The following is a 27,925-nucleotide window of genomic DNA, read 5'->3' as shown; positions in this document are numbered from 1 at the left end:
TGTTAACTATTAATTCCATTGATTACCTCACAACAAAACATTTCAGAACAGTATCAGCTCACCTTGGTTTCTCCGAGGCTCTCAGATTCAGACACCTGATAGGTGAGGTCTGTCTCCTCAAAGCCTGTGGCACTCATGCGCTGGTCTGTGGATGGGTCTGAGCGTGGAGGAGAGTCTGGAGAGTTCAGACATGTTTGGATCAGAGCTTTGCCCGTCTCACTGGTAATCATGGGTTGAAGCTTGCGCGTGGCGAACGTGTACACGTGGCCCGTTTCACTCGCCACTAGGAGCAGCACCTGAGTGCCTGTTAGTGTGGAGAGCTCATATGCCTGTAAGGAGGGACAATTGGGAAGAAGCAATTAGCTACTTGAATAATTACTACTATTGTAATTAGCTACTATTGTTTTTCAGATTTGCCAAATCTCATCAAAACTAATGATAACTTTCACTTTTCATCGAAAAAAATGAAATGAAAAAAATAAATTATATATATATAAAAAATATATGTGTGTGTGTGTGTATGCATAGACACAAATGGCATAAAAATCAAACCCAACACCCCATAAGTTTAACCCAAATTCTTCTACATTATTGGCCGTCTAGCACTAGAATGATAATTTTATACTCAATTTAAACTTAAAATAAGACAACAAGCTGGCACTGAGCTCAGGATCTCACAATGAAGAGACGAGAATGAGTCCCAGGAGTGATGAATAAAGAGAAGGGTTTGTGTTGTCGCATCAAACAGTGATGCTTACAAACATCTATAAAACAGAACCCTCACTGAGTCCATGGTTTCCTCTGGAGAGTATTAGAGCTTGCTGAGGGTGAGTGGTGGGGGAGCAGCTACAGTCCAGTAGTGTCACACTCATGGACTCTGACGTATGGCTAAAATGTACCTAAAATAACAGAAGATAAGGTTCCAAAAATAGGGAGCATGATACTGCGAGACTGATTGCATTCTCAGTGGGGGCTGTAGCCAGGACATGGAGAAGCAGATACATGGGGAACTGGAGTTTATGAAGACCCAAACCATTGTAAAACAAGAACATCAGTACTGTGTGATCTTGAGATATTCTCACCTTACAAACACGCGTCAGGGGTTGGAGTATCTGATGGAGCACTAGTATTAAGTATATATGCACATCCACACGCAAGAAGGACGAACTGCTCTTATGGATTTTCAGTCAATTGTCTATTAAGTAACATTGCCAGAGGACATCTGTAGTAATTAAGATTGAACATAATTGATCAGACATGGGAGAGTCTTCATGGCGTACGAATGGCCGTAACACTAAGAACCCCATGCTTACTATATACACCGCATATAAGAGCTTATAATAGCAAGTTATACCCATACTAGGAACTCAGTAAGCTGCCTAAACACCCCCTCACCCACCTGAAAAAAATGGTATTTGGAGTCTAAAAAAAATGGAAATGCATTTTAATCTGTATTTTGAGTATTAACTACCTGAAAAAAAAAATGTGACTAACAACCTTGTTCTCTACTTCATGCCAAAATTTAAGCATTCAAACATTATTAACAGATCTGGCTGCAGGCTTATACACACACTGTCTGAACAATTTCCACTAGTTAAATACTATTTCTATTGTATTAAATTTACATAGAAAAATGACTCAAATCCCTGTTATATGAACCCATGGTTAGGTCATATTGGATAGGGGAAATCCATGCATCTAGGTTCCTAAACTTTTTGTTGAATTTAAAAAAAAAAATATTCAGGTCTTTATCAATTTTAAAACCATATAAAACTGTCATACTGAGTCCTGTTTGTTCTACTGACTACAGTTTAAGTAAGTTTTCTACAGTACTATTATATATTACACCCTATGCAGCGTTTACATATGAGTAATAAACCATCTGGGATTTGGCCTGATGGCACTAGAGGGTCTTAAAGAAAAATAAATAAATAAAAATAAATTCCTTTTTTGAGGACCATTTTAAAGCAGATTCTATGTAAGCAAGTCATTTAAAGTCAAATATCAGCAACAAGAAACCAAGACAGAGTTCCCACTCTTTTTCAGAGATCATTTTCCAGGACTTTTCCAGGACATTTCAAATTTAGCAAAAAAAGACAAGGCTCACAGATTCACGGCCTAAAGTAATATGTTCTTCTCTCCAGAAGTCTTAAACAGCGTACACTTTATGGCTATTACTTAACTATACTTTTAAAGACAATTTGTCATGTGAATGAAATTTCAACATTTATAAAATAAAAAGACCGCACATATTAATACCCTTTGCTTTCTCAGGCCAATGCCATCATGCATGCTTTAGTTTGCTGTGCATTCCACTTGCACATGATATTCAGATTAACAAGGTTAATATAACCTGTTTACCCGTCACCATTTGCTGAAAACATTCGAGCACTTAAACCATTCTTAGCACCTGAAACCGCCAACACAAAGCGTCATCCATCACAGCGAGATTAAACAGCATAACGAAAAACCCGTCAAAACTCAGCGTCTCTGAACAGAGCGCTTTCTGTTACTAACGTTAATTGTTTTGACCAGTTGTATACTGTTCTTTAAATGATCAAGAACATTTAAAAATAATAATTTTCCAGGACAACAAGATTTTTTCCAGGACAATTTATGTTTTCTCTCATTTTCCATGTGTTTTCCAGGACTGGAACATTTGTCATTAATTTTCCAGGGTTTCCCAGTTTTCCTGGACGCGTGGGAACCCTGCAAGAGTCCCTTTTATTTACCCACCAAATGCTGTAATATTGCCTATTTTTTCTTCTCTTTGCTATTTAACATATTTAAGAACGTGACAGACCTATGCATGCACACACAAATGTATGCACACACATTTAGAACCCCAGGCTGAAATCTGAACTTTGATTTCCTAAGTCATCTGTGAGGAGCACAATGCTTGTGGGCAGGAGAGTAAAGGCACGATCAGCAGTGCTCCTCTGAGAACATAATTAACCCTGCTGACAAATGATGCTATTTAACTTGGATCAGAGCAGAGGATATCATTACCAAGCCAATTTCAACATTAACTAGATTACACGGGGGGTTGGGGTTGTTGGGAGAGTAACTACCCGGTTGGCAGGAACTCGCAAACTTTACCCTAGTGCACACTAAAAAACAGATGTCTGTTCAGTGCCTCCATCATTTCTTCAGCACTCTTACATCATTGACTACGTCTAAACCAAAAGCCTGTAGGAATTTCAACCTGATTCACTGTAGTTATGACATGGCTGATGTGCTTCCTGCAACAGAAGAACACACAGAGCAAGAACATGGACTTGCTCACATGGTGAAGCAGTGTAATTGTGTGCTAGCAGCCGTGTGAACATTGTTTCACTTTAATCAGGTTAGCTGTCACAAAACAAGTGTCTATACTTGCTTTAACCAAGTCAGGACTGTGGAGTTTAGCAGATCCTATTAGCACACTGGGCCTTTATGTTTACATACTTGACCGCTTGATAGGGTCAGTGACGCTTCTACCCATAAGCCTCTGTGCTAAAGGGACACACTGGTGCAAAACTTCAGAATGAAAGCCACAGTCTTTAGAGAAGGGGGAAATACAATTGCCTGGAGGAACGATCATTACTGTGTGAGAGAACAGGTTCAAGGTTGCAAGGCCAGGAACAGAGAGGACAGTCCAAGGGACCTGCACTTAAAGGCTTAATAATTGACATTCGACTTGGTTACAAGACTTTCAGTCACTGTAGGCTTTAAAGGAAACGTGTAGCATAGTAGCCGAAGGATGAATTCCTGGTGAAAAAAGATCAATACTAATGAACTTGGGACTACAACTAGTTTCGGACATTATAGCCTCATAGTACAACTAGATATTTTTTAATGTAGTAGTCAAATTATAGCAACAATTTCATAGATTACGGCCATAGGCTGCTTAAGTATTGCTCAGTTTTACTTTCATCTTAAGATTAAAGGCATCATATCTTTGTCATTTAGTGAAGTTTTTTCTGAAATAGAAAGTTTTTTGAATTTCTTATTTGTAGTTTAAACTGGTTAATGTAACAGGACTTAATGATTAGTTTTTTTGTTTTCTGCTGGGTCTCAGTGACTGTAGGAGGAATAAGATTTTAAAATTAAATACACTACCTCAAACATTTTTTCTGAGTCTATCAAAATCATTTCACTCTTCCTGAAGAGTCATGCTACTTTTACATATGGAAATGTCGCCCAAACACTCCCAACAAAAATGTAGCTAATCAAAGGCAACTTGCAGTCAGCCACTTGTATGACATTATGATTGTTTTACTTGGTGTGACTCTTTATTGCAACAAGCATTTGGGTGGCAACAGCTATGCTACTCTCGGAGCATACATTGATTTTATACTGTTAAAAACACATCACCCAGTTCTAGTGTAAAATCCATCCACAAGGAACATTCTACCAATTGACAGCTCACAAAACACATCTTAGCCTCAGAAGACTGCATACACCATGTTCCAACCTGTAGCAGCATTTCCGGTTTGGAAATTGAAATTGGATTGCAGTGAGAATTCCACAAATTTGGTCCTTGACCAAACCTGCACCTCCTTTTCATTCCATAATAAAATAATGCTGAACTTCAATAAAGCATTTTTCTGTATGACTAAATGCATGTAAATAGAGTCTAAGCAGGAGGGCACAATTGTGGGCAGAGCCCATTTACAGCAGTAATGCCACTGCATATCAGTGTGCTCTGTTTTTACTTTTACACACAGGCAGATCTGTGTGCTGACCAAAGGTCAGCTTGCAGAGCCATTGCAATTGTTATCTTTTGAAACTATATCTGCACTTAACTTTCAGACTGGTTAAACCTTCAGGGCTGGAAATATAGTAGATCTTGGTTATATTACCAACTTATACAGGCTCATTACCTTATCTTGTAAGGTGTTGAAAATCATGCCGATTAACCCTTAAGGTGAGAATCAGATGTAGGAGTTCTCTCTAATCAGAGGACTTTGAGATCATGCAAAAATGTGTGGTGGGGTGTGTGTATAAACACAAACAAAAACATTTGATATACTCTCACTACCCAATTTATACACATGTACATCTGCACATTTATGCAGTTATCTAATCAGTCAAGTGGCAGCAGCACAAAGCATATAGTCATGTAGAGACAGTTCAAGAGCCTCAGTTAATGCTCATTTCACACATCAGATTTGGAAAAAGTGAGCTCTGTGACTAACCAATGCATGCATGTTGTTGCCAGATGGGCTGGTTTGAGTATTTCAGAGACTGCTGAACTCCTGGGCATTTATAAACTCTAGAGACTGTTTTGTGTAAAAAGAATAGTTTGGAAAAACATAAAACATTAAGTGAGCAAGAGTTCTGTGAGTGGAATCACCTTGTTGATTATAGAGGGGAATAGTCAGATTGGTTCAAGCTGCCAGTAAGGATATAGAGAACATGATCGCTCTATACAACAGTGGTGGGCAGAAAAGCATCTCAGATGCACAATTCCTGCAAATATTTCAGGTCCAGTGTCAAGAATCTCCTGGGTTCTGCCACATCATGAAGGTTCAACCGGATTCAGACATTAGCTTGTGATAACGAAATTTGAAAGCAAGTATGTCAATACAATCATCATTATGTGCATGGATATAGTTTTAGTCGTTTTTAAACCACGGTGTTAATAAAATAAAATAAAAAAAATAAATAAAAAAATAAAAATAAAAATAAAAAAAAAAGACAGCCTATAACAGCTCATCAGACAAAACTTCTGCTGGAAGAACCTAATGATCATCTTTTCTGCCTATTTGGCACTAAAATAGCTAACCAGACAACCACATTGTGTAGCCTTCAGCAACATGCACAAATAACACTGTAGGGTAATGACAATAATACTATAAACCCAGTCTTAATGATGCCTGTGAAACAGCCAGTACTGTAGAGATTAAGGCTGGCTGTTGGTGTGTTGAGATTGCAGGCACAATTCAGCAGGTGGCTGGATGTGCCTACTGGAGAACAACAAGAAGCCTTCAGTAATGACATCATAAACCCATTTGGACAGCTGACCAGAAGAACGAGGGCAGGTGATGACCTTCTACAGGTCAATGGGGGTACAGTAAAATACACAAGGGGTGGGAGGTTGGTTGACTGCTACAGTTGTTCTGAAACATATAGCTGCCTGGGGACAGGTGATAATCGACCATGCTGGCCATGGGGATTAGCCCTGAATTTTGTCAAACAATCTTTGAGCTACATATTATGGCAAATTTTAAAAGATCAACTAACCTTATATTATTAAACCTTAGCCTGTTTTTTTTCCTCTTGGGATGCATTCTAGTCAAGTTAAGCCATGAAAGGCCACAGCACTAAAGTGCAACATATACTGCCACTAAAAACATTAGAAGTTGTGAAGTTGCATGCCGCTTTCGGCATCCATCAACAATAACATCCTACAGAGGTGAAAAGCGGAAGGAAAGAGCAAGATGCATTAACCTAACTTACTTCCTGCTCTTTCCAGGATCCCCAACCCGGGATCCCTGCCAATAACACAAATTAGCAGCAACCATGGCACTGTGTGGCAGAGTCTTTAAGCAGAAACACTCGTAAGGAGTTTGTTAATCACAGGCCAAACCTAAAAGCAATTAACTTGATCCTTCATGTCTTAAAAATCGGACATAAGACACTTTAATAAGTTCACTGCTATTCTCACACTCATAGCTGGAAACAAAAATTTGATGCAGGAACGAACTGTTGCGTTATAATAATCAAGATGAAGGTGAAGACACCCATACTGGATCAGCATTTGTAAATATCTTTACCTGACTGAAGGACAGAAAGCAGATGTAAACAAGAATGAAGCACTGACTGCCCTGACCTTCATTCCTGTACAGTCCAGTTTCCCCATTTCTTTATATCAGGGTCATAATTTTACCATAAGGTTTTACTTTATTTTAGTCCTTTTTTAAAGCTGATTGCTACTCATGATGAGGCAGGACACAATGTTATAGCAACCACATAAAACTAGCATCCAAAAATATCCAGGTTAAGCTCCATTGATGAAGGAGACACTTCATGTAGGCCAAAGCCTGTGTGAGGGAGAGAGAGAAGGGTGGTGGTGGTCAGAAATAGAGAATGTCAGTTGCTCTGTTCTATTTAAAGCTCACAGCCAGTGGGGTCTGTTGTAATTCCCAGCCACCATTTGCCATAGAAGAGGACATGCAACAGTGTCATCTCCATTACAGCAGAGAGAGAGAGAGAGAGAGAGAGAGAGAGGAGTGGAGAAGACAGGGAGAAAAGTTTGTACGAGAGATAAACAAAGACTGGTAAAAAGTTCATTTGCAGTTTAAAGTCCTGCTCCCATCCCATAAGTCACTTAGAGTTTGTTTACATGGCACTCAAAGGTTACATGAACTGAGCAGTTTAGGAGCACGTGTGTGAATCGGGCCTCAAACGTCAGACATCACTGGTGTCCTTTTTGACACCTATAATATACTAGACTAAAAAATGGGTCTCTAACATTTCTGCCATTCTTGACCAAAAGAAAAACGGCCTATTTAGAGTAATCTTGTATAATAAAGGACTACACAGCTGCTTGTGATGGGGTGAACTGACCTTTTTCATAATACCGGTCTTCCTCTTGCTGAAAGTCGTGTACCGCCGCAGCTTGTTGTCTATGAACTCCATCTTAATCTTCACTCGCCCGCGTGTTTTTTTGCCCGGCTTTGCTCCGGCGACTCCGCCACTCAGCACCCCGTAACCCACCGGTGGAGCTCCGGCCTCCTGGCCGATTCCGGCGCCTTCCATCTCGGCTCTCTCCCGCTTCACTCCCCGTCTGCTGCTCCCCGAAGAACCAGTCGGTTCGTCCTCATCCCCCGATTCGGAGTCCGCGTCCGAAGCGCTGCACACCTGAGGTATGCCGACTTCTTTGTCCCTGTCAAACCTGGCGGACATCGCACCGAGTCCCCCAACACCGGGCTGAGCGGCGGCCTGAAGTGAGCTCAGCCCGCTGCCGTTCCCGGGTCTGACACCCGGTCTGGAAGAGACCCCAGGCCCGCTACCTCCAAGCATCCCAACGCTCTCCCCCACACGTCCTGCAGCACCCGGGAAAGAGCCTGCTGTATTCACTGCCTGTCCGGCCCGGGCGAGCCCAGTACGCAGCCCGCCGCCGAGCACCACAGAGCCGTGAGCCGCCCCAGTCGCGCCCGCTGATCCGTTTCCGCTCAGTGCCGAACCCGCTGGGCTTGATAACATCCTATTCATGAGAAAACGTGAGACGCCTAAACGCCGAACAGCCGTCTGTGGTTGTGTACGCAGTAAATATTACAAGACAGGCGCATTAAAGAAACTGTAATGAAAGCAAAACAAACGAACGAATCTCAGCTGCAAAGTTCTGACTTTTCCTGGTGTTATTGCTGCTGCCCCCGAGAGAGAGCGCCTTCAGACCGGCTACAAGCTCGCAGCGCGTCGCCTCTCCGTTTCCCCCCAAACCCCGTGCCGTTCTCTCTAAAAGGAAAACACGAAGCGCACCGTCGCGATCAATCCGCCATGTCACTTAGTTCTTACCTAATACATGTAAAATAGCTACCGCGGCCTGTTTAAATATACAACCACCGCCAGCAACAATCTTTCACTGAACCACTACTGAGACAAAACCCTGCAACGTGTCCTGTGTATGTTGTAAATATTTTGCTCAACGGACACGAAATCCGTCCGCACAGATCTACTTTCCTCCATATAAAGAGATACAACGTTTCCTTATAAGGAGTTGTCGCTCCATATTTGGTGAGTCACAGTGACGACCTCCGATTGGCTTCTAAGATCTCCGCTCGCGAGACGATTGGTCAAAACCGTGAGCTCATTTGAATAAATACCAAAATGGTTGCGCTCGTGTGAACGTCAGCATGGGAAGGGGGAGGGAGACTGTCCATAGTGGGGAGGGAGGGGGGGAGGGGGTGTCAATTATACGAAGGACGTAAAATCTACTTATTATTAGGACATTCTGAACAATATAACTTTTGAATTTGGAATTTTTTGTCAGGGATTATTTACACACACATAATTGTTATATATATATATATAGGCTCTTTAATAAACCTATTTTTAAATAAATCCTTTATGTTTAAATAAATCAAAAGAAGTGTAACTCGTTCCCATGGTAACTGTTAAACTATTGTAAAGATGATGAAGGCAAAGTTATTGAAGTGTCGTGCACTGACGTTCTCTTGCTTTCCTTCTGTTTCAAACATCAGGGAGCTTAAAGAGAAGCAGAAGCATTCAACAGGTCTATCTGATTTATTACTGCAACTTAAAGAGGTCATTATATCTTAGTTTAATACAACAGCAAGCGAGTCTGAGTCTTACAGATGGATTTTTGATACAATTCGTTGTCAGAAGAATGTGGTGCACAATAAACACCAGTGAATGCTTAATATAAGAAAGTGTGTCTATACTGATTATTACACTCAAGCACCAAACTGAGAAGAGCTAAAACCAAGACTGGACTGTTTTGAATTGCATTATTCAGCTATAGGTAAAAGTGAGAAACGCTTGAAGTAGTGCATGAGAGCCAAGGCCTGTATTTACATGGCAAAATATGCAGGGCTCAAGATGCACACCCAGCACTGGAACACACGTCAGCGCCAACTAACAAGACCCAATGATGTCCTGCACATTGTGAGCCTTCCTTTCTGCCACCCAGACATGATCTAATAACAAACGCCTGTGATATAAGAATAAATCATTGTAGCATAATAGTAATTATAAAAGTATAACAGTAACCATAGAAACATAATAGGGATAGGCACTGGTTCCCACTTCAGCAAAGTATGAAAATGGGTCCAAAAATAGACTCAGACTGGCTTGTTCAGGAATTTCTGTTTATATCAGTGTTTTTGGAGAGAAAACAAAAATAGCCAAACTGTTGATCAGAAGCCTAATATTATCTGATTTTCAGTGTTGGCGAATACCAACCCATAGCACCCTCTACTGAACAGATTATAACAATGCACCAGTGGTCAAGCTGATCTGGGCTTTAACCCAAACCTGAAGATTTCCACTCATTACAAGTGCTGCTTACAGCACAAAGAGAGGTTAAAAGGCCTTATTAACACTGTAGGATCCAGTAATATAACCTCTAAACTGTAACATAAACCATTTCACAAAAGGTCAACAAAGGGTGAGATATGTCTTGTTTATATAAACCACATTCTGCCTAAATGTGTTGTACATATATTTACATATTTATCTGAATTTATTCCTTTGCACATTTGTTTTTACTATTTGCATTTCTTGTGGATGCTAAACAGCAGTTCGTTGCATATGAACCTGTACTATGCAATAAAGTTCTATCTATCTATCTATCTATCTATCTATCTATCTATCTATCTATCTATCTATCTATCTAAATACGTGGAGAAGCAGATGAAACACAAAGGTTACATATTCAGCACAATCTCTACTGAACTGTGCTACACTGGTGACTCTTTCTCCACGATACTCCACTTATGCGGCTGACTATGCTGAAGAAAGTATATGGCACAAATGCAACACTGTCAAGCAAAAGCAGGCCATCCAAATTAAATGACACAGTAAGGAAGATATAAGAGATCAGAGATGCAACCAAGAGGCCAAAAGTAACTAAGATGGTCAAATATAACTAAGTGGCAAAGAAGAAACATTATTAAAAGAACATTATGAGTTCCTATGTTGGAGACTCAGCAAATATGTTCTCTGGTCCTGTGGTACAGAGCCAAGGAAATCCAATACTGCTCATCACACTGAGAACACTTTGCCCACTTGAAGCATGGTGGTGGTAGAATCATGTGGAGGTATCCTCTTTTTACCAGCAGGGACTGGGAAGCTGTTATGGGTTGAAGGCAAGGGAGTAAAATACTTCCAGTTTGCAAAAGGGTATGGTGGAGGTTCAGGTTCCCACAGGACAATGACACTAATCATACTGCTAAAGATTCCTGTTGGAATAATCCAAAAGAAAGAAGGCATGTGCTACAATGACTCAATCAAAGCCGAGGCCTTAATCTGATTAAAATACATACATACTGTACATACTGTAGATATATTATTTAAATCAAATGATAAAACTCCCAATCATTTCCATTTCAATTCTCAGTTGTAATACTACAAAATGTGAAGACGTACAATGAGGCAAAGAAACATGAATATTTATGCAAAGCACTAAAGCTACTAAGTAAATTCCATGCATAGATGAAACAGTTCTAGACTTAAAACCCAGTTTGAATGTGGCAGTGTTTATTTGTCTTACTGACATGTTTAAACATCTTCAGCTGCACCTTCTTTGCTATTTGGAAAAGGAAATTGCATCAGATTTACAAACAAAGTCTAAAGTCATGTTGACTTCATCCCATGGAACTCATTTTTACAGTCCTTGACAGACATTTCAGCCCTCACAGCAATTTCAGAAAGTTAGTACAAGCTTGTTGTTACAAACATAAATGTTTAATGTGAGCAGCATACATTGTGATTATTTTGACCTTTGCTAAAGTAGACTAACAAAACACTTATGTGTGAGTGAAGAGCATGTAATTATTACAAAGACAAGGACCATGTGTTTATTCAGAGAAATAAAACAAACCAACAGTAAAGAATCTTTATAATATATGAAAAGATTAGATATAAAACAGATCATTAAAAAAAACAAAGCAACTATACTGAAAATAAACTGAAAACTAAGTTGACTATAATCCTTCATGTCTTAGGCACTTGTGGCCATTAATATTGATGGTGACCACTGAAACTCTCAGCTGCCCTACAACACTTTCCAAACTGCAAAATGAGACGTTATAATGAGTGAAGTACATAATCGTAAAAAAGGATCTCAGAGTACCTTTCCATTAAAAACATATATATAAAAAAAGAGCCTTCATCATAATAAAGGCTCACGTACATCCTTCTACACTGAAATAAACAATTATATAAAACAAGAGTTTAAGTGAAATTAGTGCATGGTGTTGGTATAAGTGAACGTAACAGGGACTTTGCCAAGCAGTAATACAGTGAGGTGGTTATAAATATCGCTATGCAGAAATCTTGAATACATTGTTCATCATGGCTTTAGGCTTGTAGGAAATAAGATGTATTGCAAGTTCTCTCCATCAAAATATTATTGTCCCATATGAGCACCACAAGGTAAAAAAGGCAACAATTAAAAAAATAAAAAAGTACAATTGTAATAAAACATCTCTAACTCTCCTTGCCCTTCCATGTGTACAAAACATATACTAGAAGTATTCATTTATTCTGGAGCTTCGAGCCATAACAGACAATCTCCCTACATGGCAAACTTTGCTCTGTTTGACTTGCCCAACAATCCAAATTGCAAAATTAAAAAAGCACACACAAGGACACACACAAGGACCCACACAAATACACACATTTGGACACACAACGATACACACAATAACTTCAAGTCCAATAGCTGAGCATCAAATGCAGAGTCCAGCATTATTTTCAGGAGCCACAGCATGGGTTTTGCCCCAATTGGGGCTGGATTGTCCTGCGCCAGAAGAGGTAAAAGATCAAGTTAAAAGATCATACCTCTTGAACATTGACTGAGGCTTCAAAAATAAACAAGGAGATCTCAGGGTGGAAAAGAGACAGAGCTGAACATTAAAAGCATAAATAAGCCATTGAAATTTAATGATCAACAGCATTTTAATGCCATGGTTAAGGCAGATAGAAGTTTCTGGAGTCTTCAAACTCACATACACACATACACACACACACACACACACACACACATTGCCCTGATATCAACGTCCCTGTTTTTTCCCTCATGCACACTTGCTCCCTGAAATGTGTGGGATCAGTCTGAGCGAGTCTGTGATTGTAGGAGAGCAGAACAGTATAGGTGTGGCTCCCCAAACCAGGTGGAAGTAGGAGCAGATGAAGTCCTCACACTTTGCTGTCCAATGGAATTTCTCCCAGAGCCTGGAGTAACTCACTAAAAGATGGCCGCTCTTTGGGACTGGGATCCCAGCAGCGGCTCATCAGTTTGTAGACTTTAGAAGGACATGACTCAGGAGCAGATAGCTTCAATGTTCCTGCTTGAAGACCTAGAACAGAAACAAATCCTTCAACTTCACATACAGGCACTGTATGGCAAAGCATTGTTAGAGACACTGAAAAAAGCAAAACACAAAAATAGACATGAGCAAGGTCTATATGTGTAATTCAACCTGTACAGTCACTTATGCGTAATCATTTCTGTTCGCACCTTCGAGTATGTCCTCATGGCTCAGTGTTGCGAATGGCAGCTCACCATGGCTGAACACTTCCCACATCAGCACACCAAAAGCCCACACATCAGATTTGGTGGAATAATCATTTTCAAAAACAGACTCTGCAGGTAGCCAGCGCAAAGGGATCAAACTCTGCCTGTGGTGGTAATACTCACTGAGGGAAAAAATGAACAGAGAAATGCAATACAATAATGCAATTTGTTATTGCTTGGTAACATTTTGTACAAAGCAGTTATGCCAATACAGCACACGATATGGCCAAAGATTCAGAATATCCAGATTGAGGCTCCCTTTGCTATCAAAGTAAGCTTGAATCTTGTCATAAGTCATTGATAAGAGCATTACTGTGGTCAGGCACATATGTCAGGTGAGGAGGTCTGGGGTGTAGTCACCATTCCAGTTCGTCCAAAAGGTGTTCAGTGGGGTTGAGTTCGGGGCATTGTCTTGCTAGAACAGGTTTGGGCCTCTTTAATTCACTGACAGCCAGAGATAAGGCGGTGACTACCTGATACAACTGTAGATGTCTGCATGTTATAGTTTCTAAGCCATGTTTGTACCAAGCAAGCTGAAGTGTTTTACATATTTGAGGTGTGTGGGGTTTACGGACAAGAGCAGGAAGATCAGTGTGAAATAGGTTACCATGACAGCCATGTTGTAAACACATTTCCACATTGGGTGGGGCAGTGTCAGTGTAATACAATATGTTTGCTCCAACCTGTTAAAATGTTTGCTATGTAAAGCACACATTAGAACTCTCTCTAGCAGCATAGTCTTACAATGCTCTTAAGATAAATGACATCTGTCTTTTTGACATTTCTCTGTGAACATGGAAAAAGATTCAAGAGAGAAAATGAACCAAGAAGACCGTAAATACGTCAACAACTGTAAAGAAAAACTATATAACCATGTGTCATCACTCTGCATGTTGTGGTATACACCTGTTGTAGACATCTTTGCTCAGGCCAAGTGCAGAAACCTTGACATGTCTCTCTCCGCTAATTAGGCAGTTCCGGGCTGCCAGGTCTTTATGGACAAAATGCTGGTTGGACAAGTGCTCCATCCCAGCAGCCACTTGGGCACAGATGGACACCTAAAGAAAGTATAACATAAAAAATATTAAAATGGGCTTATGATCTATTTTCACAAAAGTAGTCAGAATACTGGATACAAAGTCTTACATATTATCTGGCTTACTTTGGTTTTGGTACTGATAGGCTGCGGCTTGACTTTCTCTTCTTTACTTTTCGATATCCTCAAGAACTGTTTGAGATCACCCTGAAATAAAAGGATAATGAGACGTGTAATATTATTAGAATAGTTTTATGGCATTATCTAGCACCTTTTTACTTTCTATGTATAACACTGAACTGTGAATATGATATTCCGATAAAATAAAGAAGTGTTATTGTCACTTATAAATATATTCAGATCTGGCCACCCACCTTCAGAGATGGACACGAAGTTTGTACGCCAGCAAAGTACAAGCATCCAACAGTAACACAGTAAAAACTCTTTTTTTTTGAAGACTGCCAGGTGTGAAGAATTCATGGCTAACAATTATTCTAGCAAAAACTTTCACTGACAATGTGAGCAGTGATGGAGGCCTGGATCATATGCATATACAATACTCAATGAAAAAATATTGTTATTTGAAACTACTAATTTATTCAAGCTCATATATACTTATTGCTATCCGTATTATACATTAAAATGTCAGGATTTTATTTACCAGGTCTATATATTCCAGGATCATATAAAAGGGTTCTGTGTCTTTGCAGAGGCCAAGTATGCGCACAACGTTGGTGTGATTCAGTTTACTGAACATATCGACCTGCCGCCTGAACTCAGCCTGTGAGAGCTCGTCTCTGCTCAGCAGACTTTTCACCAGAACCACAGTCTGTTCTTCACTCTCCTCTATCCCCCGTGCTTTGGCCAAGAACACCTCACCAAACTCCCCTTTGCCTGCATGCACACACACATAATCAGACATAAAGACAAAGTTGTTTCAGATGATGACATTACTCATTAAGTAGATAGTTGTTCCTGTACCTGTATTCTGGGACCCCCAGAAGACCTAAGACTAAATCTGATCCAGAGACTAGATAACAGTGAACCCAAGTTTTAACTACCTAAAAGTTCCAGGATTTTTTTTTTCAGTCCCTGTATAAAGGAACCTACAGTACACACCCAACAAAAAGACCAACATCATCAGAAATGAAGACCTGTTGTGGAGGAACAAACAGCTGTGGGAGCTGTGGAAGACACCATGAAAGGATTGGCCGCATTTGCATATGCCTGTGAAGTTCACAAGTCCAGCTGTGCATGTTTCACGCTTTAGGCTTTAATAGGATTGCCTCAATGTACTCTTAATGCTTACCCAAATTCCCCTACATACTTTTCAGGACACAGCTTAATTGCAAAAATAATGTGTAATTATTATGACACAACAAATCTAAATAATGTACCACAGCAAAATCAACTGGGTGTCATATCAAATAATGCAGGCTAACTGAGCATGTAGATGAAGCTGATGAAAAAGAACCTGGCTTATAGTTTCTGACACATAAATTGCAACCCCAATGCTGCTAAGTGACATGTTAAATTAATGACATGAAATAGGTCAAGAATCCTTTATATATCATTCTCCCCGTCAGCGATGGTGCAGGTTTCTCTCTGCTCTGAGCAATCCCATCAGTCATGAAGTGTCCTAGCTAATATCACTTATCGATAACACACCACGGGTGAGACGGCATTGATGTGGACTTCTCCAAAGGGCACATAAAGGACACATAGCAGAAGCTTGTGAGCAGCCTTTTCAACCTCAAAATAAAAAATGGGACACAGTCTGGTCTTGTGGTTCAGAAGGTGACCATTTTGGAACAGTGTATGAGACAGTGGCCTGTATGTGATTGCATGTGTGTGTTACTTTACCTAGTGTAGTAATGGTCTGCAAGTCTGCTCTGGGAAAGTGGAACTTGTCTGTGTTGCTGTGGTGTTTTTCAGCTGTAGATACAGTCTCTAGGTTAGTAAGAGCCACTTCTTCCTGGATCTCAGCTGTAGTTTGGCCGTTGTGCTGCATAGCACCTCCTGGTAGGTATTGTACAAAGATGTATTATACTTACACCCTCTAGTGTGCCATCCTCGTGTTAGACAGTATATAAACATTAAGCATTTTAAATAGAAACGGTACAGTATATGGACAACATTATTTGCATCAGCTTTGAGCAAATTGAAAAATTATAAATTATTATAATTAAAACTTATGTACTGTCAGTATGATTAATCAGAAACAAATATCAGTAAGCAATATCATTAATTCTGTGTCAATTGTGGAGATAATACTAACATTTCTGTTTTTTAAAGACCTTTTCCAAACTTTATACAACATGTTTTTATGATTTCATAATTTTAGGAAATTGATTTATAATTGAATGCAATTGAATCCATCACCTAAATCACATCAGGCTTGCTCACTGAATATTAGACACATTTAAATATGTCTAATATTAATTTTAAACTTTTGTATAATATTCATTTTTGTATAATAACTTTTTGTACTATATTTTGTATGTTCTGTAAAACTGCTTTGAAACAATGTCCATTGTTAAAAACACAAATAAAAAATAAAAAGTATTCTAAATTAAACTAAATTAAAGAAATGAATCGAGCAGATTTGCAGCTTTCTTTTAATAAACTCTGGATAGCTGAAAAGTTAAGGAATGTTTCCAGCTCACATACTGAGAAAAAGTTAGCATGTTGCTTTTGTATAATGACTTCTACTTTTCTGGAACCAAATAACACACAGTTTAATGGCCCATGCAGAAAATGCTGGGCTTCAAAACAGCTAACTTGAATATCCTTTACTGCTCAATCTTGCTTTTATCTTTAATCAAGGGCTTTGTAGCCGCCTTTTAAGGAAGGTATAATGCAAAGACTAGTGGGATGAATTCTGCAATAAAATATATAGCACTAGATTTTATGTAAAATGTCCTTCTAGAAGCAAAATTGACACAGCTTTTAACACTTGTTAAAGCTTGCATGTGCTGACATTCAAAACCACAAGGTGGCAGCATTTCTCACTTATAAACATGCTACAGCGGTCTGTGAAATTAATTATCTGATCATATTGCTTTTTAAGGCTTCTAGCCTTCGGGGGCATGAGTATTAGAGTCACATGTGAGAGATTAGACTGAAATATCTGCATGAAGCTTAAGATAAAATGCTGCATGGATGTTCATATAAAGAAGAGTATTCTCTTCATCACACACATCCACCTTCACACTAACACACACCATTAAGACACTCCATCTCCGGCTCTTCACCATCCTGTCCCTTCTGCAGTCTCTTGGCATTGCGTCTCTTCTTGCAGTAGAACATGAGGCCAAGTACGGCGATGATGTAGGCAACAGCTGCCCCCACAGACAGGCCGATTGTTTGGATCATCTTATATGGTGTTTTCCCTTCATCAATGTCTCGACCAGGCTTTGGTTTCTCTGAAGAAAAAGCAGAAGAAAGCATTTCATTGTTTCACAGCAGACACTCTTTAAACTTAAAGTCAACAGGGCCACAAAGCATCCTGTTTTCTTGCCACAACATGTGTTTGAGTAATTGAAAAAACAACAACAACAACTTTGGAATATAAAAAGTTCAGTGTTGCTTAAAGGAGTTAAGTTTCAGAGTTCAGACTCAGAGGTGATATCAGCTTCGGCAACATGGAATAAACCTGAAGTTTACCACATCTAAGCATTTGTAACAAATGCCTTTAAAGTGATAATGTCAAACAAAATAATTCCATACTCAATGAATGTCAGCACAGTTTTTAATTTCATTGGCTAAATTCTGATGATGAACAGAATACAAAAAATCATTCTGTGGTAATATATTACCATCCGCATGTGCAATATTTTATAATTCATTATGCAATATCCATGTGCTGTGAAATATTTGAATATTTCAAGGACCAGTGATCATTTTTGCTTCTTGTTATGTCATGTTGATGGTATAAATTTTCACATCTGATAGGTCAGAAGGTTTTATTTAATTTTCTATATCCATTCACAGGAAATTGTAGCGCAGACGCTTCGCATCATGTGAGAAGCTGAGAGACACATAAAGCCAGCCAATCACATCTATTCAAACGGCTGCTTATGCTGCATAACATAACAGGCCAGCGTTAAACTAACACTATTCACCCCCTTCTGACATGTCACTCTGGCTAGTGTTACTCTGAGAGATAGAGGAGAGACAGTATGCCAACCCTCCCACTCAGAGAGCACAAGCCAACTTGACTCTCTTAAACTCTTGTTCTTTTCTGCTATTCATGAGAAGTCTACATGAATAAATCCTGAATTTTGTAGAGAATGCTGTAAGTTGTGTATCCCTCAAATTTAGGTGTGACTTTAGGATCCATCGCTGAAACTATAGGGTCCAGCTAAATTGCAGTGACTTAGTGAGCCACTATGTTTGGCCATTTGAGCATGTGCTTTTACCTACGACGTAGAGCTCTGCAACTCGATGTCTGATGCCACAGCTGTTGCCAGCGATGCAAGTGTACTTCCCTGCATCAGCAGTAGTGACATCGTTGATGATAAGAGAACCATTGGGCATCTCTTGAAATCTGAAAAAGGAAAAGACAGAGAATAAAGATAATTTATTTTAAAAAAAAGAATATTGCAACTCTCTATCACAGATATAAAGTTTAAAAAAATAATATTTTACTTGGTCCTCAAAGTGTAACAAAATATATGAAATAAAGATAGACCTGCTGGTGCTGAGTGACAATGGTTTGTCTTTGACTATCCACTGGATGTAGGGCTGTGGGTCTCCAGTAGCCTGGCAGTGCAGTGTTGCTGTGTGACCCTTATACACTGTAGTGTACTCCGGTTCCACCTTGAACTCGGTATACACTGAAAAGCAATGGCACAATATGACAATATGGATGGAGAATGATTTGAGGACAATGTGCTGGTGAACTGGGTCAGTACTTAGTCTCAGTCTGGCTTGGTATCAGACATGCAGTGAAAACCCCTGAGCTATTTCAGGTGTGATCCAAAATAATTCTGTCATGTTTAGCTTTACAATAGTTTGGCCATAGTAGAATAAGTGATCTTTTTCTCTTTGATAGCTCATTTCATCACACATCCATTCCTGCATAGGTGTTTCATACTCAAGTATTAACTGCTAACATTATCATTATTTCATCAATCATACTTATTTGCTAGTGTGCTTAAAAGACATTTGAATAGAAGTTTTCATCACTCTTGGTTTTTAAGAAAAAACAGAAATGAACACCTATTGAACATTTTACACACAAAACAGACAACACCACCTAAATATTAGAGCCCCAGTATCTAGGTTAGCACTTATTAGATACGTTTTTATATTATGTATGTGGTCACCTAGTGGTTAAGGTGTTGGACTACTGATTGGAATGGCATGAATTCAAAATCCCAGGTCCACCAGGCTGCCACTGCTGGGCCCCTGAGCAAGGCCTTTAACCTTCAATTGCTCAGTTGTATAAATTGCAATAAATTTTAAGTCACTCTAGATAAGGGTGTCTGCTAAATGACAGAAATGAAAATGTTAAAATGTCTAAGTCAACATATATTTAATAGATTCTAATTGCAGCATGAAGCTCTCAGTTTGCTATCAGCAATCCAGGTCTCACTGGAAATAGAACATTACCAAGATCTAAAAACAGAAGATTTGAACTTTTGCTGGAAATGCTATAAAAAGTATTTTGGTAGAGCAGTACCAACAATAATTCATAAATGAAATAAACATGTGCCTATGGAAGCTGCCAAAGAATGGAAAAAAATAAGTGGAAAAAGAGAGATCTGCAAAAATTCAAAATAAACAGCAGGAGACATGGAAAAGTATTTAGAGGTAAGTGGAATAAAAGTCTGCATTGCATCACATTCAGAAATATTATAATAACTCTTTTAATATTCATTTTTAATCTTTTTTTGACCATTTTTTTTTTCATTTTTGAAACATCTGTAAAAATAAATGACATGGAACTGCCCTTTAGTCTTACACTAGGATTGCAAAGTTATTACTTATAATTCTATCTTCATTTTGGATTGTCCTTGACATTGTCTTTGACAGTGATTGTCTTTGACATTGTGTATGTGTGTAACATTGATTATTACTCTAAAACACATTTTTAATTAAGTATGTTAGATTTGTTGCTCCTAGCTTGGATTTTTTTCTGCTTTGATTTTGTACTACTGATTTTTTTTTTTAGATCAAGGAATACCATGCACAGAAATTCACACTCGACTAACATTTCGGTTACCTCACCTCCTACAGTGAGAGAGACGTAGGCTCTGATCTCTCCCTGCGGACGGTTACTGGCTACGCAAGTGTAATTCCCCGCATCAGTCCGTCTCACTTTCTCAAAATGCAGAGTTCCATTGATTTGCTTTGCAAATGAAGGGATAGCACTACCATCTACAGAAAAAGAGACAGATAAGATAAGAGGGTTAAACATGTAACCCTCTCTTAATCTTCACAGCAGTGAAAACTGGGAAGGGGAACAACATTTTTATAAACACAAACCCTGGGCCTTGTTTCTTTGCAAACAGAAAACACACGTCATGTCTCTCTTACCTGCTTTGGTCCAGTGTATTGTGGGAGCCTTCCGACCTGTAGCAGAGCACTGAACACTGGCTTCTTTATCCAGCTGCAGACACTGAGGGGACTGGGGAGGTGGGGTGAACTTCAGCTTCTCTGGACCACACACACACACACACACACACACACACACACACACAGAGAACATTACACAGACTGAACATACACAACAACATCTATAAAACCTATGGAAATCAAAAACAAAAGAAAACACAGACATTCTCTTTGCTGTCAGTTAAATAAAGGCTTTTATGAGTTATGGGTACGTATGACAGAACAGTTCATTTTATTTGATATTTTATCTCATATGTCTGGCAGCCATGGAAATTAAGATTTTTTTTAACGGATTCACTTTTGCCAAAAGCAAAGTTATAATACTTAAAACCTTCCAAGGGTAAAATCAGGGGAAATTGCATTTCATTTCACACCAGCTACAGTGACATATTTTATATCTGGTATCTGATTGCAAACTGAACTGATCAGGTTATGAATTGTTTGCTATGGCAGGCAGAGTTTTCCTACAACTTGATCAAAGCCTGAGATTCACTGCGTAAAGAAAGCTCACTTAGCTACAGTAGCAAGGATTTTTTTAAGGATCTTTAGACTGTTTTGTCCACTGTGTTTGTTCACCTGGCTCCTTAGACAACACAACCTCTACACAAAGACAACATGACCTTTGCTTAAAAGTAAACTAAAAATAAAATTCAGCTTTGATTAAAAGTATTTACTGATTCACAAAACCAAACAATGTCATTGTTTTGTCCATCTAATATTGGAATTTATTTTCAGTCACCAGAGATCTGACCAGTTTTCTCACTCTGCATATATTTTGTCTGTGCTGCACCCTGAACTTTCTGTCAGCATGTCGCTGATGTCTAAACTGTCTTTAATGGTGTGATATCATCTGCTAGAACAACAGAAGGAAACACTGCGTTAAGATTTAATGACACGTGGTTAATATTCCCTCAATGGTTGTGTGAAAGTAAGGCCCAGAGAAAAACTGTGTGTTTGAGGAACCTCTGCATTAGAGGAAGACTACTACTAAGTGAATTACACTATCACATGCGCACACTTGTAAGAATATGAAACACAAAGACAGCCACACCAGATAGAGATCTGGACCACTCAACAAGTATGATATAACAACAAGGTGAGGCCTCATACTGAGGACCTAATACAGTGTGTGATGAAGTTATCAGACATATCTGTGGCCTCAGAGTGCCACCATCTCAACACTGCAGAAGATAAACCAAGTTGTATAGATAGACTGTTGACATTGGAGGAAGAAGTAAAGATAAGCACACCCACACACACACACACACAGACATACACACACACAAACACACTCACCAAGTACGTTGACCTTGGCCTGTCCGTTTAGGATACCACCTGCAGTTTTGCAAATGCAGTTATAGACCACTCCATCATATACCTCCACACTGTTTATCCTTAAAGTCCCATTCGGGAAGAGTTTAAACTGAGATTTCTGTAGACAGAGACAAAAATTATGTCAATAGAATAATGCATTCATCTTCACTAACCAGTTTATCCTGGGCAGGGTCCGGAGCATATTCCTGGAACACTGGGTGTGAGGCAGAAGGATGAACCATTACAGGGAATAATGCACACACACACATACATACATACATACACACACACACACACACACAAACACCCATTCACGCACGCACACACACACACACACACTCGCACACACACACACTCACTCGCACACACACACACTCACTCGCACACACACACACACACATTCACGCACACACACACACACACACACACACACTCACACACACACACACACACACACACACACACACACACACACACACACACACACACACAGAAACCCAAACAGACTTTTAAGTTTTTATTGATTTACAAAATTCACTAGCTAGCTTATGATCCTGCTTGAAGTACCACAAGAGAAATGGATGTAATTAAGCTACCAAATTTCTATGACATACAAAACTTAATTATTTGATATGCTTGGGTTTGTACTGTTACTGTACACTGGAAACTGAGTCATCAGTGTCCCAGTGTTTAGTGAGCTTTTCTAGCCCGAACTTCTCTTCATGATATACTCGTTCATGACCGAGAGAGCTAGGGAGCTAATTGAGACACACCCACAATCATTCAAGTCATTGTGAAGTATACACCCTGTGTTTTTGTTCCAGTAATTACCAAGCCTAATGTCTTCTGGTTTTGATCTGGTCTCTTTTGTGCTTTATCTTTGCCTATCAGGGTTTGTGCTGTTGGCCTGACCATTGCCTGTTAATTGACCATGTTTTTGTCTCGATTATGAATCTTTTTGGATTTGCCTGAAAACTTGCTTCATAAAACTTTAATTTACCTGCCTCTGCAGCCTGAAAGATGTATTAGCAAGCATGAAGTAAACTACATCCACTCAAGCCAAATTCCTTCTAAGGAACTGATCTAAACTGGAGAAATAATAGCTCCCGAAAGCAGATGGACACTGAATTCTCTCTCTACGAATGATGGTCTCTCTCTACGAATGACCTTAATATTGTGCTACACTGAGACAGATGAGCTCTTAACATATTAAAACTGAATAAACATTTATTATACTCTAGAATTTGCATAATATGCATGATGCCGGGATGTACAAAATTAAACTTTAATTAACCTTAATTGAAACATTTTCAGGTTATTAGGTTTATGTTATTACAGTTAATAACATCATTTATAAAATAGATGCAATCAAATTAAACTGAACATCAGAAGAATGATTTTGTCTTTATGGAATATAGCTATGAATGAAGAAGACTTCAGCGATGTTTAACACAAAGAAGCAACCTATATGTTAATCTGAAGAATGTAAATTTCTCAGAAAACAAGTCTGACCTCCTCACTGATCTCCTGTAAGTTTCGGTACCAGGTGACCTGGGCAGGGGGTGTGGCCTGGGCTTGGCAGTGCAGGTACCCAGGCTGCCCCTCCTCCATCTCAGTGTCCTGGGGTCTAGTAACCCATTCTGGGGGACCTCGAGAGGTGGAAAGACAATCAAGTATTAATTACGTTACATTATGTTCATTTTCATAGCCACCTTATGATAAGTTACAAGTACTTATTTTAAAAAGCACACAGTAAGTTTTAAGTCACAGTATTTGTGAAAATTTGTCCATACTCACCCGCTACCATGACACTGACTTCCTGCGTTTTTTGACCCGCTTTATTCTGCGCCGTACACATGTACGTTCCTGAGTCTCCAACCACAATGGGATTAAATATCAGTTCTCCTTGCTTTTGGTGCACCCGACCGTTGCTGGGCACCATGAGACCATCCTTCTCCCACCACACCACAGGCTCAGGGTGACCCCGTGGTGGGGAACAGAATATCCGTTCCACATTGTTAGCAGAAAAGAATTTATAAAGTTTGCCTCCCATATCTTCAATGTCTACAACAGGAAAGAGGAGCAAACATTCAGAGAGACATCTGACTATAGTTCAATCAACTTTGCATACAGTACATACAGCAAAACGTTTACAAACAAAACACTCGAACGTCTGTCTACACCACTGCATTCAGAAGTCATGTATCAACGTGTTTAGACCATAGTAATGTGTTTAAGGGCAAAGGTTGGCCTCTATACTGTTGAACTTTCAATGGAGCGTTCAACAGTATAGAGGCCAACCTTTGCCCTTAAACACATTACTATGGTCTAAAATAATTCAAAGCAACCGACAGGATGATTAAACAGGGACTAGCTTTAGTTACATTCTGTCAGTTCCTGAAGCTTTAGAGCTTAAACAGACTGATTATGTTCTCCTGTAATTATGTACTCAGCATTGAACTGTAGTATTTGTCCCATTAAGGTGACTATTATGCAATAATGTGTGCTTCTGGTGGTAGGGAAAGCTAGGGGTGTGTGTGAGGTGGGAATCCAGTCTTTATAGAAGATCTAAGGTTTTCTTTCAACTAAAAATACAATGTCTAACATTCTCACGCTTGGACTTCTGGATCTCTGACTGTATTCATTCATTTGTTAATTTCTGTAAATAAAAATCTTGTTGAAGTTAAAAGTGATCTTTTCACTATTACAACAGTTCTCAAAATTGTGTATCATGAAGAACAGCCATAAATTGTTTGTATTTTATTTTATTTTTACTCTGTGGCTATCATAACCAATCATAATCAGAATTACACCCATACACACATTGCTCAAAAGCTCATGGTTACACAACTGTTCTGGACTATATAATGTACAGTTATAGAAAGGAAATAATTTATAATCACTCTACTCGGTGCTAATCACCTAGATGGTGAACGGGCTCCATTTTGAGTCTGGTTCCTCTCAAGGTTTCTTCTCACTGATTTTTTTCTTGCCACCATCACTTCTGGCTTTCTCATTAGCAAATGAAACTATATTTAAATTTTAATCCTTATCATTTTTATTCAGAATTTTTATAAAAGTGCTATACAAAAAAACTGAATTGAATTTAATATTTATTAATGAGTCCTTATAGATATTAGACTATAAACTCAATATCTGGAAAAAAGTGGGTTTATAAATAATATCATAGTGGATGATGAAAATTTCAGGAATAAACTACTCTGATTAAACCTAATTTGATTGATCAGATTCGAAATGTCCATCACAAGTTTGTGACAGCTTCCTGATCTTTTTGGAAAAATTTAATATAAACTGCATATGGAAAATTTTTAAATACATTTCGGTAAAAAGTGTTCATTTCCCTTATGTATGGATACTTTTGGAACACTCTGTATTATTGAATAGCTGCGTTAAGTTCAGAGCAAATCCATAAACTGTACATTACAGTTAAAATGGGGCCTGGCTGCAAATAGTGAAAGTCCCTACCATATTTTCCCAACCATACTGTCTGGCTAGCTCACCTATTTATTAGGACTATGTACTGAATCATTCCTATTGTAAAATGGCCAAATTATTAATTCCATTAATCATTGAACAGCTTTTCTATTTAAATCCCTACTTCTGGAGGTTTGCTAGAAAAGGTCTATATTGACAATAAAATGTTTGTCATATATGTCACACCTAGTCAGAGGAATGACTAAATTATAGGAAGACTACAAGTGAGAGCACTTACAGTAACTTAACACATAACCACACTAATCACAGCCATGAGCACAACACATTGTGAAGCTTCAGGAGCAAGAAGAAAGGCTGTACACATCTACAGTAAATAACCAGATACTATCAGAATTTTATCAGCAGAGACTGACACATCTGAGGATGTTGAAGAAGTGAGAGAGTTTGTTTCTTCAGCTGAGAGAGACACTGACAGTCTCAAATAAAGGATTGCAGCTGAAATGTTAAAAAGGCATTTAGTAAGATTCAGAATGGTGAAGACTGGCACTTGTTAATGGAGTGTTAGTAAAGGTGTGAGTGAAAAGCTGAGCTAATTATATGTGAGGAAGTGTGTGTGTGTGTGTGTGTGTGTGTGTGTATGTGTGTGTGTAATCTGTAAGCTCTTACCTGCAATGTGCAGAGTGGCTCCTACCTGCACCTGCTTATCAGTTCCATAGTGAACTGCACAAGTGTAGCGGCCTGTATTCCGAGGTTTCACCTGAGTGATGCGCAGCGTGCCATTATCATACACTACAACCCTGAAACACACACGCACACACACACACACACACACACACACACACACACACACACACACAGTAAAAAAGCGTAACAAAGTGAGTAAGCAAGTAGTATGCAAACAAGAATTCATACAAACAAATAAATACATTAAATAAGTCAATAAAAAAGAATAATCAATAAATCAAACAATCAATAATCAATCTATCAATAAGTAATAACTAAATTAATAATTGAGTAAGTTTAAATTAAGTAATTAAGCAAGCTTTAAATCTGATGCTCACAGACAGATATTAAAAGAAAAGTTTCAAAGCCAACAGAAAAACAGAACTGTTTTATCTCTGCAATAACACCTTTACTGATTCAACTAAACCATTGGGTTGTAAGTGACCTTGGAGACCCTCTGTGCAGAATGGTGCAGCTCCAGCGCCAACAGCAACAGAAAAAGCTGAATGTAATTAGTATAAAGCAGTTCCTCTGAGCTGCTGCCCTGTGCCGAGTCTTTGAAACAGCATGAGAGGAAGCAGACGGGAACAGTGTGTTTCTCAATGAATAAAAGCATTTTTGTCTGCATGTCCAGTCAGATGAAGTGAAAGAAATGACATAAAAAAGGAATAAATGAAAAGAAATAAAAAAAAAACATAAAAAGTAATGTGAAAATAATAAAAAGATAAAGATACTTTAAAAAGGCAAAAATAAAAAACAAACATGAAAAAGAAAATAAAAATTGAGAAAAACAAAAAAAGGAAAAGCTTAAAAGGTATAAAAGGAGGCAAAAGAAAACTAAAAATTAAAAAGAAAAGAAATTAAGGGGAAAATAAAGAACAGAATTCAAAAGTGTTAAAAGAAAATGGTGAGAAAAAAGGACAATAAAACAGAAAAATAAAGTGCAAAAAGAAAAAAAAGAAAAGAAATGGTAAAAGGTAAAAAGTAAAGTAAAGAAGACGGCAAAAAGGAAAACAGAAAATTTTAGAATAAAACATAAAAACAAATGGGAAAATAGAAAAAGTAAAAGAAGTAAAAAGAGTAAAAGAAAAAATGAAAAAGAAAAAAAAGCAGTGCCTGGGTCTGTGACTGACCGTGACTTGTTGACTGCCGGCTCTGATTCATGGAACCACACGACTACAGGTTGAGGTTTGGCGTAGAACTGGCAGTGAAACACGGCCTCTTCGTTCCTCAACACCACCTGATCCTTTGGAGCCACCATCACACGAGGAATCGTCTTATCTGTGACACAGAGACAGATGGAGAAGAGCGTGAGTGTGTGTGTGTGATGGCATTTAATTCCAACAACAGATGTTACCATCAGCAGACACACAAGACAAAGAGAGACAGAATGGCAGAGGAAAATGAAATCATCTAATCTTTGACATATTTACAGACGCAGCTCATCACCTGTGATATTAAAGGCTGCTGATGGCAGTAAAGGGTCCCACAGTGCAGAGAATCATAAACTCACCTTCATCTCTCTA

At 38.8% G+C, this 27,925-nt stretch overlaps 2 protein-coding genes across 9 annotated transcripts in view; both read right to left on the bottom strand.

Annotated features, from left to right (window-relative positions):
* srfb (serum response factor b) overlaps nucleotides 1-8,594 on the bottom strand; it is a 28,405-nt gene extending 19,811 nt beyond the window's left edge. For 5 of the 6 annotated variants that reach the window (XR_009648637.1, XM_060872745.1, XM_060872741.1 and 2 more), the window contains exons 1-2: nucleotides 7,555-8,593; nucleotides 63-329 (exon numbers count right to left, since the gene is read on the bottom strand). Coding sequence is in view for 5 of the 6 variants with exons in the window: in XM_060872745.1 (XP_060728728.1) it covers nucleotides 63-329; nucleotides 7,555-8,202 (915 nt within the window). In the remaining variant the exon portion in view is untranslated. Of the gene's footprint in view, nucleotides 1-62; nucleotides 330-7,554 lie in introns of all 6 variants that reach the window. The other variant, XM_060872746.1, reaches the window with a different exon arrangement.
* Nucleotides 8,595-11,187: 2,593 nt separating this feature from the next.
* ptk7b (protein tyrosine kinase 7b) overlaps nucleotides 11,188-27,925 on the bottom strand; it is a 90,982-nt gene continuing 74,244 nt past the window's right edge. For all 3 annotated transcript variants that reach the window (XM_060872738.1, XM_060872740.1, XM_060872739.1), the window contains 16 exons: nucleotides 27,533-27,680; nucleotides 26,343-26,473; nucleotides 24,018-24,284; nucleotides 23,733-23,869; nucleotides 22,203-22,338; nucleotides 20,829-20,948; nucleotides 20,520-20,669; nucleotides 18,979-19,123; nucleotides 18,707-18,834; nucleotides 17,510-17,710; nucleotides 16,149-16,304; nucleotides 14,947-15,179; nucleotides 14,412-14,492; nucleotides 14,156-14,307; nucleotides 13,193-13,371; nucleotides 11,188-13,031 (listed from right to left, as the gene is read on the bottom strand). In XM_060872738.1, the coding sequence (XP_060728721.1) occupies nucleotides 12,871-13,031; nucleotides 13,193-13,371; nucleotides 14,156-14,307; nucleotides 14,412-14,492; nucleotides 14,947-15,179; nucleotides 16,149-16,304; nucleotides 17,510-17,710; nucleotides 18,707-18,834; nucleotides 18,979-19,123; nucleotides 20,520-20,669; nucleotides 20,829-20,948; nucleotides 22,203-22,338; nucleotides 23,733-23,869; nucleotides 24,018-24,284; nucleotides 26,343-26,473; nucleotides 27,533-27,680 (2,525 nt within the window). In that variant the 3' untranslated portion in view covers nucleotides 11,188-12,870. The remainder of the gene's footprint in view (nucleotides 13,032-13,192; nucleotides 13,372-14,155; nucleotides 14,308-14,411; nucleotides 14,493-14,946; nucleotides 15,180-16,148; nucleotides 16,305-17,509; nucleotides 17,711-18,706; nucleotides 18,835-18,978; nucleotides 19,124-20,519; nucleotides 20,670-20,828; nucleotides 20,949-22,202; nucleotides 22,339-23,732; nucleotides 23,870-24,017; nucleotides 24,285-26,342; nucleotides 26,474-27,532; nucleotides 27,681-27,925) is intronic.

Source organism: Tachysurus vachellii, chromosome 6, assembly GCF_030014155.1.
Source record: "Tachysurus vachellii isolate PV-2020 chromosome 6, HZAU_Pvac_v1, whole genome shotgun sequence".
NCBI classification, from domain to species: domain Eukaryota; kingdom Metazoa; phylum Chordata; class Actinopteri; order Siluriformes; family Bagridae; genus Tachysurus; species Tachysurus vachellii.
Note: the sequence above shows the minus strand (reverse complement) of the source record. Positions and strands in the feature narration are given on the sequence as shown.